The following is a 17,094-nucleotide window of genomic DNA, read 5'->3' on the forward strand; positions in this document are numbered from 1 at the left end:
TGAGCTCCAAAGGGCCTGCAGCAGATAATTAGCGTACAGATCTTATAAGGCTTTCATTAAACGTGCTAGACTATTTGTTAACACAATGCATGAACACACCCTTGTGGTTCATTGTCCTGCTCTGTGTACACTTTGCACACAGCTGGTTAAGTGTTAAACACTCATTTCTGTTTCCTTCTGCAGATAATATCCTTCCCAGACCTTGCATCCAGGCCTCCTCTTTCCCTAACTAAAGGAAGCTACGTAGACTCCCATCTGCTGAAAGAGTTGACATGAACGAAGCAAGCAGCTCTCCTGTTCCCTCCACCCCCTACACTGACAGCACAGACAATCCTGCTTCTCCAGGGCTCAAAGCAGTGTGTCTACCTGTGAATGGCAACCACGCTGGGGCTCTCAGTAAAGAACCTAATCCAGGGAAAAGTGCTGAGCTGCCCAAAGATACTGATGAGGGCCAGGGCTTCGGGAGTGAGCAAAACAGCAATGGGACTGAGCATCTGGGAACAATAACAGAGCTAGCAGCACTAAGGAATGAAGTGCAGACTGTGGGGAGAACGCAGGAGCAGCCAGATAGAGAATGCAGTGCATCCTTTGGGGACTCCAGCTTCAGAAGCACACCGAATGGCCTGCTAACAGAGTCGGGACAGCAAGACAGCATGGAGGGTGAGAGGAGGCTAATGTCTGCTCATGCAAACGGAATCAATGGCGAGTTGAAAGAGGATAAAAGCATGAATACTAACGTAGCCAAGGAGGACGAACACCCACCACATCTACTAAAGGAAAGGGCTGCAGATCTGAGCAAGCAGTCGACGGAAGATGAATCCACAAGGTAATCTTAAAGGAATGGGTTAGATATGAAATGGAGAGCAAAGGTACTCCCCTTCAGAATGAGTGTTGTTTGTGATGGCATTCATGTCAGATATATGGGCTTTTCTGCTGAACGAAAAATAGATTAATCTCACAGCTTGTAGCTATCGGGTAAATAAAAGATTGATTTGTTTGGAATATAACATAAAGTATTACTTTAAAGCACTGAAAGGGGCTCTAGCATTTCTGTCATGCATGTTGCTATGCAAGTCTCAATATATTCAGTTTTGAAAGAAGCACATGGTAAAAATGTAAGAAAATGCTAAACGTTACTTTCAGGTTGGCAATTACACATGCACTTCCTACGTCATTTTAACTAAGCTGCGTCTCGGGGTGAAAGCATGTCAGTCATTGTGGGGAAGCAGTTGGTTGGTAATGACAGGAGAGCAGGCCTTTAAGGGAAGCAAGACCTCAAACTCAGAGCTTTCTTTATCCTAGTATGCTACCTACCACATGTTATCCTTAAAAATGAAAATACATGTTCGCTATAAAGTGTGTTTCTTTCCAAACTGCACATTTGAGACCTACATAGCGAATGGTAGTGGTTAGATTTATGAAATTATTTAATGTGTTGAACCCCTTTAAACTGTGTTAATAAAGCCTGGTATACTGTATATGTGGTACACCTACAGTAGCAATCACATTAATTCTGGTAGGGACTGATGGCAAATGGGTAGTATTTAAACGTTACCGGAACCTAAGTCAATTAAAAAGCAATTTACACAAACACATTGTGCCATCCTGCTTCTGTACTGAAGCTGTGGAACAAGTAGATGAAGGACACACAGGTCAATATTTCCTCTGTCCTGTACAGTGAACAGTGTCTGATAGAGACACCCTGTCCTGCACAGTGAACAGTGATAGGGACACCCTGTCCTGCACAGTGAACAGTGATAGGAACACCCTGTCCTGCACAGTGAGCAGTGATAGGGACACCCTGTCCTGCACAGTGAACAGTGATAGAGACACCCTGTCCTGCACAGTGAACAGTGATAGGGACACCATGTCCTGCATAGTGAACAGTGATAGGGACACCCTGTCCTGCACAGTGAACGGTGTCTGATAGAGACACCCTGTCCTGCACAGTGAACAGTGATAGGGACACCATGTCCTGCATAGTGAACAGTGATAGGGACACCCTGTCCTGCACAGTGAAAGGTGTCTGATAGAGACACCCTGTCTTGCACAGTGAACAGTGGAGGGGCTCTGATAGCGTGGAAGAGGGGGCTGCTCTGTGTTGTTGTGCATTCAGAGTTGTAAAAGTAATTGCAGCTATCAAAGTATTTCCATAAATTTTCTCCGTCATGCCCATCCATTCATTTCATACGTCTCAAATTGACATTTTAAAGCATGGTTTGGGGCACTTCCTGAGTCATTTCAGTGTATGAGAATTGTGGTGTTTCTGACTCTAAGAATGAAGTTGTTCATTTGTGCAGAACAGCTAATAAACTGTAGAATACTGCAGGTACATATTCTGGAGAATAATAGCAGATGCCACTGGAATATACTACTGAGCATGCTTGTATAACAGTTCCAATAGTCAATATTTAGCAAAGACAGAGCATAGCAAAGACAGAGCATGCTGTCTGCATTTCAGTGCCCTGCCCGTGTAACCAAAGTCTCATTCAAGCTCTACCACAAAACAGCATCATGTTGTGTCATCCTGAAACTCATATTGTGGAGCTTTCTGTCATAATACCAGAATGACCACAATGAAGCACATTTTAATGGCCTTTTAAAGGTTTAATTGACCTATTAATATACATGTTTTTATCCTTTCCATAACACACACCTCTTGTATAATATGCACCCCCTGTATAACACACCCCCTGTATAACACACACCCCTGTGTAACACCCCCCCTGTATAACACACACCCCCTGTGTAACACACATCCCTGTATAACACACACCCCCTGTATAATATGCACCCCTGTAATACACACCCCTGTATAACACACATCCCTGTATAACACACACCCCTGTAATACACACCACTGTATAACACACACCCCTGTATAACACACACCCCTGTAATACACACCCCTGTATAACACACACCCCTGTATAACACACACCCCTGTAATACACCCCTGTATAACACACACACCTGTATAACACACACCCCTGTATAACACACACCCCTGTGTAACACCCCCCCTGTATAACACCCCCCCTGTATAACACACACCCCTGTAATACACCCCCTCTGTATAACACCCCCCTGTATAACACCCCCCTGTATAACACACACCCCTGTATAACACACCCCCCTGTATAACACACACCCCTGTATAACACACACCCCTGTAATACACACCCCTATATAACACACATCCCTGTATAACACACACACCTGTATAACACACACCCCTGTTTAACACACACCCCTGTGTAACACCCCCCCTGTATAACACACACCCCTGTATAACACACACCCCTGTGTAACACCCCCCCTGTATAACACACACCCCTGTAATACACCCCCCCTGTATAACACCCCCCCTGTATAACACCCCCCTGTATAACACACACCCCTGTAATACACCCCCCCTGTATAACACCCCCCCTGTATAACACACCCCTGTATAACACACACCCCTGTAATACACCCCCCCTGTATAACACACACCCCTGTAATACACCCCCCCTGTATAACACCCCCCCTGTATAACACACACCCCTGTAATACACCCCCCCTGTATAACCTTATTTGTTTGTAGCTAGATTGCTACTGTTTGCAGCAGTGTGGAGTAGTGGTTAGGGCTCTGGACTCTTGACTGGAGGGTTGTGGGTTCAATCCCCAGTGGGGGACACTGCTGTTGTACCCTTGAGCAAGGTACTTTACCTAGATTGCTCCAGTAAAAACCCAACTGTATAAATGGGTAATTGTATGTAAAAAATAATGTGATATCTGTATAAGGTGAAATCATGTACAATGTTTCATCTTGTAACAATTGTAAGTCGCCCTGGATAAGGGCGTCTGCTAAGAAATAAATAATAATAATAATAATAACACCCCCCCTGTATAACACCCCCCCATATAACACACACCCCTGTATAACACACACCCCTGTAATACACCCCCCCCCGTATAACACACACCCCCTGTATAACACCCCCCTGTATAACACCCCCCCCCCCCCCCCCCCCGTATAACACCCCCCCCCCCCTGTATAACACACACTTAAAGTTTCATATTTTGTGAATCAGCTGCCAAATAGGCTAGCAAACAAATCTAGCAAAGCATAAACATGTTTATTGGGTCACCTGCTGCTGCTAAAAGAACAGTTCTAAGGCTGCTATTGATAGGACAGTACCAGAGATGTAACATTTTCCCAATGATATGAACCAGCGCACCCTGCTGATAATCCATTGCAGTACCACAGTGCTGTTCCATATCAGTGTCGTATTAGGGGTGCAAACCCATTGTATTGCCATTGCTGGTATTGCTATGTGCAGGGTGTTTTATTATGTTAAGACTTGATTCTAAAGCTATACAGTGGCTGGGTTCATTCAGATGTTCTGCTTTTGTGATCAGCTGCTGTATTGTGGGCAGTCAGATCTGGGTAGCAATGAAACGGTTGTCATGGGAACTGGAATATCACGGCTTGCATGTGGTAAAGCAGACAGCTGAACCATGCTGTAGGAGGCTGTTCAAATGCTGCATGTACTTAATTCCAGTGCTGGTAATATTACCTGGCAGTATCAGTGGGGTGTTAGTTTTGAATCTGCTTTTTCAGAAAAATAAGTGAATTAAAAACCATGTTCAATTTTACACTACATTATGATTCCTGCGTGAATGTTACCTACTTTCATCCTTCGGTGTGCTTCAGCACACATTGTTGGTTTGCCAGTCAGTTTCCATCACCTAAGGTAGTTTTAGCTGCAGACTCACATGCATTCTTCCTCCTTGAAGCATTCATCAGCAGGGGCTCTCTACTGTCAGGGGAGACAGATGAGTCTTACTACCTGCATTGAAAGGGTGGCAGTAGGGTAATAGAGAGTGCTTGTGTATCTAGGCTTGCACACATTGCTAATGTTACACCTCTTTATACAGGGCTGTAAACATTGTATAGAAATATTTGGCTTCATTTTAAGACTGACTACAGCAGTTCAGTGTGATTACGCACGGAATAAAATAAAAACATACATACATTTTTATTCACCCACTGAATCACAGATACCAGACACAGCTATCCTCATCGTGGAATAACTACAGGACTCTGTGAATGCTCAGGGTGGATCCTCTATATATCCCTCTCCAGTACACAGCTATCCTCATTGTGGAATAACTACAGGACTCTGTGAATGCTCAGGGTGGATCCTCTATATATCCCTCTCCAGTACACAGCTATCCTTATTGTGGAATAACTACAGGACTCTGTGAATGCTCAGGGTGGATCCCCTATATATCCCTCTCCAGTACACAGCTATCCTCATTGTGGAATAACTACAGGACTCTATGATTGTTCATGGAGTATTGTTCATACATCCATCTCCAGCTCAAACAACATTTATTCCATCTTCTGTACAAACCAAGACAAAGACACACAAACACCCCAGTATTGCTGTTGCATTTGTTAACACTTAGGCTGTAGATTTTCAGCCTGGAATCAGAAAATCTAATTATTAAGGAATGCTCATGCCCCCTCCATTACAATTCAATCACCTTGCAGACTTGTCTCTTCAGATTAGTGATGTCCTGGCTCCCCATAACCCTATCAACATTATCATGGGAGGAGTTTTTCACCAAGGTCATATAGAATTGAGTTGCAGTAGATATCCTCCAGCTTATTAAGATATTAGAATGAGTTCTTGCTCATTGTCTGCCCCCTACTCTTATGTTTATAGCTGAAACCCATTAAGATCAGGCTGATAGCAATGACTCTCCTCGGTCTCACACTTCATGCTCCGGGCTCCTGTTATACAATGAATCTGAAAGACAGGTGATAGTATGATGGGAATTCTTCACCACGAAAGTTAAAAATCTTTAAAAGAGTTATAACCAAGGCAACCTAATCCATCTGCTTCTCATAAGCACTAGGATAACATTATCCCTGCTCCCTATTTTTCTTGTGCTAAAGATCTCTGGTTTTCTGCATACAGCAAAAAAAAAAGGCAGTTAGCGAAGAATCAGCAATTGAAGTAAAAAGCAGAAAAAAAAAAATCTGCAGCACAATGAAATGGGGTCCAGTGATAATGTAAAAAAACAAACAAATAAGGCAAAATTATTTTGCCCACTTCCCTGATAGTAGACCATTGGGAAGCTGTTGGTTGGCACCTCTGGGGCGCTGTCTGTCATGGATATATTTAAATGTGACGGCCATCTGTTTCCACAATAAAGTTCATCCTTAGTATGACACATTACCCACGACAGAACGCAGTAAATCCACAGGAATTGCAAGCATTTCATAGTGACAGCATGATGAATGATGGGCAGGCTCTTTTGTCAGCTGTTTTATAGGATCCTGGCAAATTATGCTATGCCACGAGGTACTAGCCATCCCTTTATCTTCCACATGTTCTACTGTTGATACCTGAACAGTTGCTCTACATTGCTTACTGTACTTTCTCAGAACCGTCGGCAACCCATGTATAAGGAAATCTCTTCTTGGAAGGTACAGGTGGTAGGAGAGTGTTCTTAACAATAGAGCCTGGGTGGTAGGAGAGCCCATGTATAATGAAATCTCCTCCAGGAGGGTCTGGGTGGTAGGAGAGCCCATGTATAATGAAATCTCCTCTTGGAGGGTCTGGGTGGTAGGAGAGCCCATGTATAATAAATAAATAATTAAATAATTTTATTTCTTAGCAGACGCCCTTATCCAGGGCGACTTACAAGATATCACATTATTTTTACATACAATTACCCATTTATACAGTTGGGTTTTTACTGGAGCAATCTAGGTAAAGTACCTTGCTCAAGGGTACAGCAGCAGTGTCCCCACCGGGGATTGAACCCACAACCCTCCGGTCAAGAGTCCAGAGCCCTAACCACTACTCCACACTGCTGCCCATAATGAAATCTCTTGGAGGGTCTGGGTGGTAGGAGAGCTCAAGTGGTAGGAGAGCTCAAGTATAATGAAATCTCCTCTTGGAGGGTCCGGGTGGTAGGAGAGGACATGTATAATGAAATCTCCTCTTGGAGGGTCCAGGTGGTAGAGGAGGGTCTTTAACACTAAAGAGCGTGTAACAGGGCGATATTACTTACGTGGGTCGTCACTGAATAATAATAAGGCAGACACAGAGCAGTGGGTGTTGATACGCCACATGGGCGTGCAGATTTAATTAACACACAGGTGCTGCCACAATGGTAGACCTATTGTCAGATTGACAGGTTCAATTTGAACATTCTTGCTGGTGTTCTGTGCAATATTTAATTACGATTCATCTAAACTGCAGACGGAAACATCGTAAAGTTTATGTTGATATTTAATCCAAAATATGTATTTGTCAGAGAATTAAGAAATTGTATTGTGAAAAAAAAAATGTGTATTACGCTTTCTCTTTTCTGTCAGCTAGTCCCCATAAATGACAGAAACCTAGCAGCAGAAGAAGGCTGTGAAAAACACAGCCCTTAACTTAATGTATTTGGGAAAGCAAATGTATAATTGCCTGGTTTAAATTATTAACGATGTAGGCTACATTAATGTGAAGTGCATTTTGTGGGGTAGCTGCACATCCATAATTTACATGAAGCTTAATTAACAAGCATCTGTGCTCAGTGTGCATTGCTTAGTGCTTAGAGCTTAGTGCAAAGCTTGCTGCCCTTGGAACAGCAAGTACGCCTCATACAATATACTCCAAGCAATGGATGCTGTAATCGAAGCAAATGGAAGTCACGGGGGATTGAAACATGTGAATGATGCAAAACAGCACCACCTGTGGACCACAAGGGAAGTGGAGGACGTTGTGTGGCAACTCTGCATTACTTTACCTGCATTAGTTATGTCTGCATTTCGTGGCCGGAGGTGAATGATAATACTAATAGAAATACTGTTGATGTGCAGCCTGCTTCTCTAAAAGTATGACTTGGAGTGTAAAGATATGTCAGGGTTGCCCTCCAGCCACAGTGGTTTTAGTGGTGCTTGGTTTGGGAACGCTGTTTAACCCTTTGCAGTCCATTTATTAAGTGCGCGTCAGGTGCATCAGGTCCAATTTATTTTCACACGCGCAGTTAATTTTAGACGCGCTGTTTAACCAAGTGTCGTATTAAATGTCACGTTTTAAAATGAAAATACAACTGCACTTTTCAGACCCATGTGGAAGTGCAATGTGGAAGTGCAAGTAAGATTAACGATGTTTTGTTAGCCGCAATTACTTTAAGAATGCAAAATATACCTCCTACACCTAATGCGCCAGCAAAGCTGAATTTATATGATGTAATCAGTGACCCTGTAATATGTCTAGTTTCCAAAAGACAATGATCTTAGTGTTTTAAGTGACAGCCACGGGTCACCATCCCACCAAATTCTTGTTATGTTTTGTGCCAGCATTTTGGTACAAGAAACGGCATAACTGGACAGACCATGTCACAGCAAATACGACCAAATGTCTGTGATTATTAAGAACTTTCCACAGCAGGAAACATTGTACTTGCCTTTAAAATATTCTGTGGATGAATCAAACACAGAAACAAACTGATAATAAGGCAAGGGTAGCACGTTATTATTTTACACTAGATCATTTTAAATATCATTAACATTTCAGCACATCATACAAATAATACAAATACATGTAGTGTTCTACATCTTTACTATTGGTGATTTTAAAGAGACAGGCTGGCATGTGGACTGCTTGTTTTCATTTCAATGGTAACCTCTGTATCAGAAACCAGTAGCTTTATTATCCTGGATACTGGTACTGCACACACTTTACATGCAGTTGTCTGAGAAACCTGAGAAACATCACAGGTAGTTTGAGGCCTGTGCTGTCCCTAACTGGTATAAATAAGCTGCGTATGGAGAGAGTAGGCTGGTTCATTTGTGCGACCACAGTGTCAGGAGACTGTCTAGTGATCCAAAGGAGAAGAGTTTTCAGTTAAATTTTACATCAAGATTTAGGCCATTATATTGTATTATCAATCAGTAATTTATGTCTTGAATCATTTGCCAGTAAAAAGTAACCAGTGCAGTTCTACATATTGACGGCATCCACTCTTGTTTTTTCAGAAACGCAATGGGAGAGATGGTACACGCCGATGTGAACCCCGAGAAAGAGATAGTTCAGTTACGAGACAACCGCGATGGCTTCAGCTCCACGTTCGAAAGGATTGTAGAGTCACATCTGATGAAAGACACCTACTACAGCAGCATGGACTCTCTGGACGTGCTGTCGCTGACCGACGAGACGGACAGCTGCGTCAGCTTCGAGGCGCCTCTCACTCCGCTCATCCAGCAGAGGATCAAGGAGGGGCCAGAGCTCCTGGAGCAGCGGCATGAGGTCCTGGAGCAGGAGCAGGAGCAGGAGCAGGAGCAGGAGCAGGAGTCGGGCGCCAGTCACTGTGCCGAGGGGAGCTACGGGAGCCCTCTGCGTCACTCCACCATCACTAGCAGCAGGTCTGAGAACGTTCTGAGCAGGTCCTCCCTCAAGACCATACCCAACGGGTTTCACATCGATACAGACGAGATTGCAAACTCCAGCAGGTACTGTGGATTAAATATGCACTTTGGGTAAAGAGGGATTCATATTAGTTAAACAATATATAGATCAGTGATTCTCAAGCTACAAATGTCAGCATATTTTTATAAACAAAGCTATTTCCTCAATTTTATAATATAACTTTGCTCAGTGTAAAAATGTAGCCAGCGGAAATGATTTGAATTACTGGCACACTACATGTCTCCTAACAGCAGGTAGTTTAGCAAAGTATTCATGACCATGACTTTGCTTTTCCACAAGGATTCAATGTGAATTCAAAGAGTTCATAGCTCTGGTGCTCCTGTGGGTTAGAGAGGCAAAACCAGTACTGTTCTGGTTCTCCTCAGCACGCTACAGCAGCCCTACTGGACAGGCACTCAGGGGGGCTCAAGCAACAGCAGGGATGGCCTGTAGCTCATTGACATCCTTGGGGAAAAGAAACAGTTGTGGGATCGGAGGACACCCACTGACCTTTAGCTCTCCTGAGCTGCTGGGGAGAATTGCGTAGGGAATGTGACATTCTAAATTGAGGGGTGGGGGGGGGGGGGGTACAATAATTGGGCTCTAAATTAAATTAATTGGGCTCTTAATTAAATTAAAATAGAAAAAATTATTACATTTTTAAACTCAAGTTAAAACAACACCTATTATTTATTTCTTAGCAGATGCCCTTATCCAGGGCAACTTACAATTGTTACAAGATATCACATTATTTTTTACATACAATTACATTATTTTTACATACAATTACCCATTTATACAGTTGGGTTTTTACGGGAGCAATCTAGGTAAAGTACCTTGCTCAAGGGTACAGCAGCAGTGTCCCCCACTTGGGATTGAACCCACGACCCTCCGGTCAAGAGTCCAGAGCCCTAACCGCTACTTCACACTGCTGCCATACCTGTGCTTCAATATGAAGTCGCATTGCTGGAATGAATGTATTATACACACAGAGACTATTGGCTAAAATAATACATATTTAGGATAAATCAATCATTTTAGAAGCGATATACCGTTTCTACATCTCCCCCAGCTCTCCTGCAACTCTCAACAATCGATTCTGCCAGTAAGCAGGAGCTGTGATTGTGGGATGTGAAAAATGTATATTGTTTGCCACTCTCGGAAGGTGAAAAGGGGTGCAAATGCACAACAGCAATGTACCATGTGCACTTTGAAGAAGGATTACTCCCGTTTCATAAGCATGTTCTTGGTATCAAACTAAAGGTAAGTAATTAGCATTCAACCACATGTAAGGGTATCCGTGATCTGCACTGAGTTATGAGATATGTTCATGTGAGGGTATCCGTGATCTGCAATGAGTAATGAGAGATGTTCATGTAAGGGTATCCTGTGATCTGCAATGAGTTATGAGAGATGTTCATGTAAGGGTATCCCGTGATCTGCAATGAGTTATGAGAGATGTTCATGTAAGGGTATCCGTGATCTGCAATGAGTTATGAGAGATGTTCATGTAAGGGTATCCGTGATCTGCAATGAGTTATGAGAGATGTTCATGTAAGGGTATCCGTGATCTGCAATGAGTTATGAGAGATGTTCATGTAAGGGTATCCGTGATCTGCAATGAGTTATGAGAGATGTTCATGTAAGGGTATCGCACAATCTGCAATGAGTTATGAGAGATGTTCATGTAAGGGTATCCCGTGATCTGCAATGAGTTATGAGAGATGTTCATGTAAGGGTATCCGTGATCTGCAATGAGTTATGAGAGATGTTCATGTTAGGGTATCCGTGATCTGCAATGAGTTATGAGAGATGTTCATGTAAGGGTATCCGTGATCTGCAATGAGTTATGAGAGATGTTCATGTAAGGGTATCCGTGATCTGCAATGAGTTATGAGAGATGTTCATGTAAGGGTATCCCGTGATCTGCAATGAGTTATGAGAGATGTTCATGTAAGGGTATCCGTGATCTGCAATGAGTTATGAGAGATGTTCATGTAAGGGTATCGCACAATCTGCAATGAGTTATGAGAGATGTTCATGTAAGGGTATCCCGTGATCTGCAATGAGTTATGAGAGATGTTCATGTAAGGGTATCCCGTGATCTGCAATGAGTAATGAGAGATGTTCATGTAAGGGTATCCCGTGATCTGCAATGAGTTATGAGAGATGTTCATGTAAGGGTATCCCGTGATCTGCAATGAGTTATGAGAGATGTTCATGTAAGGGTATCCGTGATCTGCAATGAGTTATGAGAGATGTTCATATAAGGGTATCCCGTGATCTGCAATGAGTTATGAGAGATGTTCATGTCAGGGTATCCGTGATCTGCAATGAGTGATGAGAGATGTTCATGTAAGGGTGTCCGCGATCTGCAATGAGTTATGAGAGATGTTTATTTTAAACATACACACTGTATGAATTTGCACCCCTTGACAATGGTTATAGTTTTGTAAACAGATCCCAGACTAGGGCCCATATTGTTCAATCAAATTTGACACATCTACCTAATTCTTATATTTAAAATGTCTTAAGTATGTTCAGGTTACCAGTACATGTTTTACTTTGTCCAGAGGCATCACTTTGATATACTGTAAAATAGGCTTGGGACAATATTGAAAATCTCTGAAATGATCATTGCAGGATAATTAAAAACACAATTATTGTGGTGTTTGCTGATTTAGATTCCTCTGGCTATACAAATATAAAATACAGGAGTCCCTCGCTAAACTGAGGACATGCTACCTGGGATAATTATAATTTATACTGCTCAATTTATTTTAAATGTATTTCCCTTTTCGCCAAAATACCATTTACATTACATTAAGAATGACTGTACAGTATACAGTATACAAACAGTAAAATCAAATGAATACACAGTGCAGTTTTTTTTTATTACTTTAGCCTATAGTGCACTGTAAATAATAACAGTAACACACAAAATAAATCATGCCTTCTCTGTACACATTACTGTAGAATTTGGAAATAATAACAAATTATTTTAAGTTCAAACTAAAGGAAATTAGCACACTTTTTTCCCAACTACAAATGATGTTGCCACATTAACAATAAAGCAATAATAAATCAATTTTAAATGTACATACAGTGTATGCGTTACTGCAAGAAAAACACATAGCCTACCTGCTATTTTCTATAACATTTCACAATTGTTTTCTGTTGGTATGATAAACGTAGTGTGCATGTTTCGCATACAGAGTACCTCCATTTTCTCCAAGAACACCCAAATAGGTAGTGAACTTGTAGCGTTGTTCTTTTTTGTGAATCTGTTTTGAAAGCGTGCTCACTGCTGCTTTCACTCACCTCCTCTTCTCAACAAAATCTCGCAAAAGCCTCTCAGCCACTGGGTCATCGTTAGGGCCGAAGTGGCGGCTGCTCCAATACACCACAAGACGTACTAATTCAACACATGGAATACTTGGAATTGCTTGTGGAATAATTCAATGAAAATAGCATCAAAATTCAGCTGTCATTAAAAATCGTCATAATGAATATAATATTGTACATTTTGGGTAATTATTTTTATAATGCAATGTTTATATTGGGCTTCTGTTTGATACGATATTACAGAGTTATTGTAAATAGTCCCAAACCTATTGTATAATTGATATATGCATGACATTTTTGTTTTTCATAATGTTTTTTTCCCCACAGTTTTTGACTTATGTTTCTTTAGATAATGCTAATCTTCTTTGAGTTTTACTTGACTTCAATCAATTTTAAATGATAAACTGTGAAAAAAAAAAAAATGAGTCCAATATATATCCTGGACTATCGAACAGAGACTAATTAAAAAATGAACTGCTCTTGACTATTTTCAATTAGTGCTGACAGACATATTACACTGTTATTGATTATGCGCTATTGTAACATTATCCTCCACCCAAAATGACTGCTAGCAAAAGCTGTCATATTTTATTTCACCTTTTTGAAATGATGTGCATTCAGGAAATGAACAGCTGTTAACTGTCCCTGGAGTACAAGAGACATAAAACACATGGTTCTGTTAATCTTGGCTTGCTTAAGACACTTTGCGGTAAATGAGGGATGAACTGCTTATTCTTATTACAGTAGTGTCATGCATATTTGTTTCTTGAGAATGTGAATGTCCTATTCTTGAGAGATGGAGGGGAACACCCTGGTCCAGCTCTGTGAGCACAGCAACCTGTGCAGACCTCTCTCAATCACACTGGCACTGTGTGTGTCAGATTGTGAATGTCCTGTTCTTGAGAGATGGAGGAGAATGCCCTGGTCCAGCTCTGTAAGCACAGCACCCTGTGCAGACCTCTCTCAATCACACTGGCACTGTGTGTGTCAGATTGTGAATGTCCTGTTCTTGAGAGATGGAGGAGAATGCCCTGGTCCAGCACTGTGAGCACAGCACCCTGTGCAGACCTCTCAATCACACTGGCACTGTGTGTGTCAGATTGTGAATGTCCTGTTCTTGAGAGATGGAGGGGAACGCCCTGGTCCAGCTCTGTGAGCACAGCACCCTGTGCAGACCTCTCTCAATCACACTGGCACTGTGTGTGTCAGATTGTGAATGTCCTGTTCTTGAGAGATGGAGGAGAATGCCCTGGTCCAGCTCTGTGAGCACAGCACCATGTGCAGACCTCTCTCAATCACACTGGCACTGTGTGTGTCAGATTGTGAATGGCCTATTCTTGAGAGATGGAGAACGCCCTGGTCCAGCTCTGTGAGCACAGCACCCTGTGCAGACCTCTCTCAATCACACTGGCACTGTGTGTGTCAGATTGTGAATGTCCTGTTCTTGAGAGATGGAGGAGAATGCCCTGGTCCAGCACTGTGAGCACAGCACCCTGTGCAGACCTCTCAATCACACTGGCACTGTGTGTGTCAGTTTGTGAATGTCCTGTTCTTGAGAGATGGAGGAGAATGCCCTGGTCCAGCTCTGTGAGCACAGCACCCTGTGCAGACCTCTCAATCACACTGGCACTGTGTGTGTCAGATTGTGAATGTCCTGTTCCTTAGAGGCTCCATTGTTGAATGGAATGACAGCTCTCCGTGTAGGTTTGAGTTTGTTCTGGTTAGTAACTGTTCTGGCTTGTATAATAATGGTATTGTAGGTTTTCTTATACATTATTACAGAACATAATTTAGATATTTTATTTAACACCATGTAATCAAATAAACTACTAAATGATATCACTAAAGTCTACTTGAAGCCATAATAATAGTACAGTATTTCATGTTAGATTTCAAAATGTCACATTTTTCCATTGTTGTCATTTTTACGTTAAGTATATGGAAAACTAAAAGCGGTATGTAATTCAATATGTTAACATAACATTATTCAGCAGTTTTCATTCGACTTTATGAAGCAAAATTAGTTAATTCTATAGGGTGATGCAAAACTTTTGGCCATAGCTGTACAGAAGTTAACTCACTGCATTGAAGTGAGGATGTTCACATTTAGGATTCAAGCAATGTAGAACTGTGGCGCAGTTTGAATCTGAGAATTGTGAGAAGTAACAGATTTCGTTTCTACGCCCAATTACCTGCCTGTGTATCTATCACACTATAGAGGTGTTGTTTTTTCAGTCCACCAGTCACAACTCACTCAGGGGCGTAGTGTACATTGAGGCAGTTCAGATGGCCGCCTCAGTAAAAATCGGTAAGGTAAAAAAAGTAAAAAAAGTAAAAAAAGTAAAAATATACAGTAGCAACCCTGATAAAGACACCTTTCGGTTATTGACAACATTTTCCCAGGATCCAATCCCGTCCCACAGACTTTAATGTTAATGGAATTCTGATATTAGCAACTGCAAGCTGCTTTTTGACAACTTTATTACTAGCTGCCAGTGCTACAGAGCACACTTGCATCATTTATGCGCATGGTTCAAGCAGCTTTTATAACACACTGACTTCGCAACTGCGTATTTCTGGCGGACTGAGGCAGAATCGTGGCTACGAAGCTGCACACAAAATTGAGATGGATTTACAGCGGGAGGTGGTACATTGTAAAAAGCAGACAACGATGGACAATTTCTTATTTTAAAAGCGTGTTCTTTCGAATCGAAGTACAACACATATTTTTTATGTTTCCTTTACTCATTTTAAAATATATTTCTGGAAACACAATTTAAATACCAGTATGTAAGATAAATACAGTGTTGCTATTCAAATTGTACTAGTTATACTGTATTGGTATATGAAAAGGGTGTTTTAAAAAAGTAATTTCAGCTTTAAATCAATTAAAATATGCTGATGATAATGTAAACAACACCAAGCTACAGACAGCAAGTCCCAAACTTTAAACTTGTTAATGTTGCTTATAGGTAAGAACTCAACTTTATTATGAATATATTATTATTATGTTTTGAGCAACATATTACGATAATGTTCATTGTTTATTGTTTATTTATTGGTTTTAAAATGTTTAGTAAAACGTGACCTGTTTTTTTTATCTCACGTTAGTACAACCGGCCCCCTTTTCTAAGCATATCTTCAGTCTTTTTTTTTTCTTTTGTGGTGGGGGGGTCGCAACCCGGTATAAATCTCCACATTTTTGTAAAGTGACTTCACACTTACTTCAGAGATGCAACGTGTTTCAGTACATGTGTTTTATGTACTCTTACATTACCTCTTTCTTCTTTTTTTGGCTTAGCAATGTTTTTGAAAATGTAACGGTTTTTTTTTTCAGTATTTTAAAATAAACAATATTAAATGTGTGAGAGAACCCAGTCCACAGTTTTACACAGAGCATGTATCAGATCAGTGAAGGCTGTAGGAATAGGTTATTAATGTGCAGATTTGTGATTGACCTGGTCATACCTCAGCAGTAGTAACAGGAGCCCCAGGGTAAAGTCACATGCTTTACACTGACCTGTGTAAAGAATGTTACTAGAAGAAAGAGCTACCCTTGTGTTATGGAACTTTATGCACAGATCTATTTGTCCACCATTGTGGTCCGCACACTAGTGTTTTATCCTTGATGACACCTCTGGCACACAATGTTTAGTTGCGGTTACGCTCTGCATATACTTTTACTTCGTGAGATGTTTGTTCCTGCATTCTCATAATAATATTGTCATTTATTCCTGAAAACAGTTGCAACACTCACCCCCCTTGGCCCCACTTTTAGAAAGGCTCCGGTGCTGTTGTTACCAGAGGTATGTACTGTACACCATGGGAACATAACATGTTTCTGTATTGAATCTCCCTGTTTCATACTGCTGATATGTGAAGCTCACACTGAACCTCTGTCACATCCAAACAAGCTGAAAATGGCAATCAAGCCGAGAGGAATTTTTAAAAGCTTTCCTGAAACCGCAAGCAGGGCGGTTGTAGACTTGATATAAGTGGCTGTGCCCGTGGGCTTTCTGTAAATCAGAGAAGCTGACGAATCCACAAGGGATAGACCAGAGTTTCCATACAGTATGGAAGGAATGCTTCTTTATACATGCCTACACCAGCCAGCAAAGATATCAAACAGTGACAGTGATTATACATATTTTATCAAGCACCTACAGCTATGGCCAAAAGTTTAGGATCACCCTAGAAGTATCTAATTTTGCTTTATAAAGTCGAATGAAGCCTGCTGAATAATGTGGATAGTGCATAATAGGAGGCTGTGTGGTCCAGTGGTTAA

General features: G+C 41.5%; 1 protein-coding gene across 1 annotated transcript in view; it reads left to right on the top strand.

Moving 5' to 3' along the window:
• LOC117413302 (PH and SEC7 domain-containing protein 2-like) overlaps positions 1–17,094 on the top strand; it is a 208,720-nt gene that overhangs the window by 81,056 nt on the left and 110,570 nt on the right. Inside the window, exons 2-3 of the mRNA XM_058996660.1 lie at positions 184–826; positions 9,035–9,508. Coding sequence (XP_058852643.1) covers positions 273–826; positions 9,035–9,508 — 1,028 coding nt within the window. The 5' untranslated portion in view covers positions 184–272. The remainder of the gene's footprint in view (positions 1–183; positions 827–9,034; positions 9,509–17,094) is intronic.

Source organism: Acipenser ruthenus, chromosome 23, assembly GCF_902713425.1.
Source record: "Acipenser ruthenus chromosome 23, fAciRut3.2 maternal haplotype, whole genome shotgun sequence".
Taxonomy (NCBI): Eukaryota; Metazoa; Chordata; class Actinopteri; order Acipenseriformes; family Acipenseridae; genus Acipenser; species Acipenser ruthenus.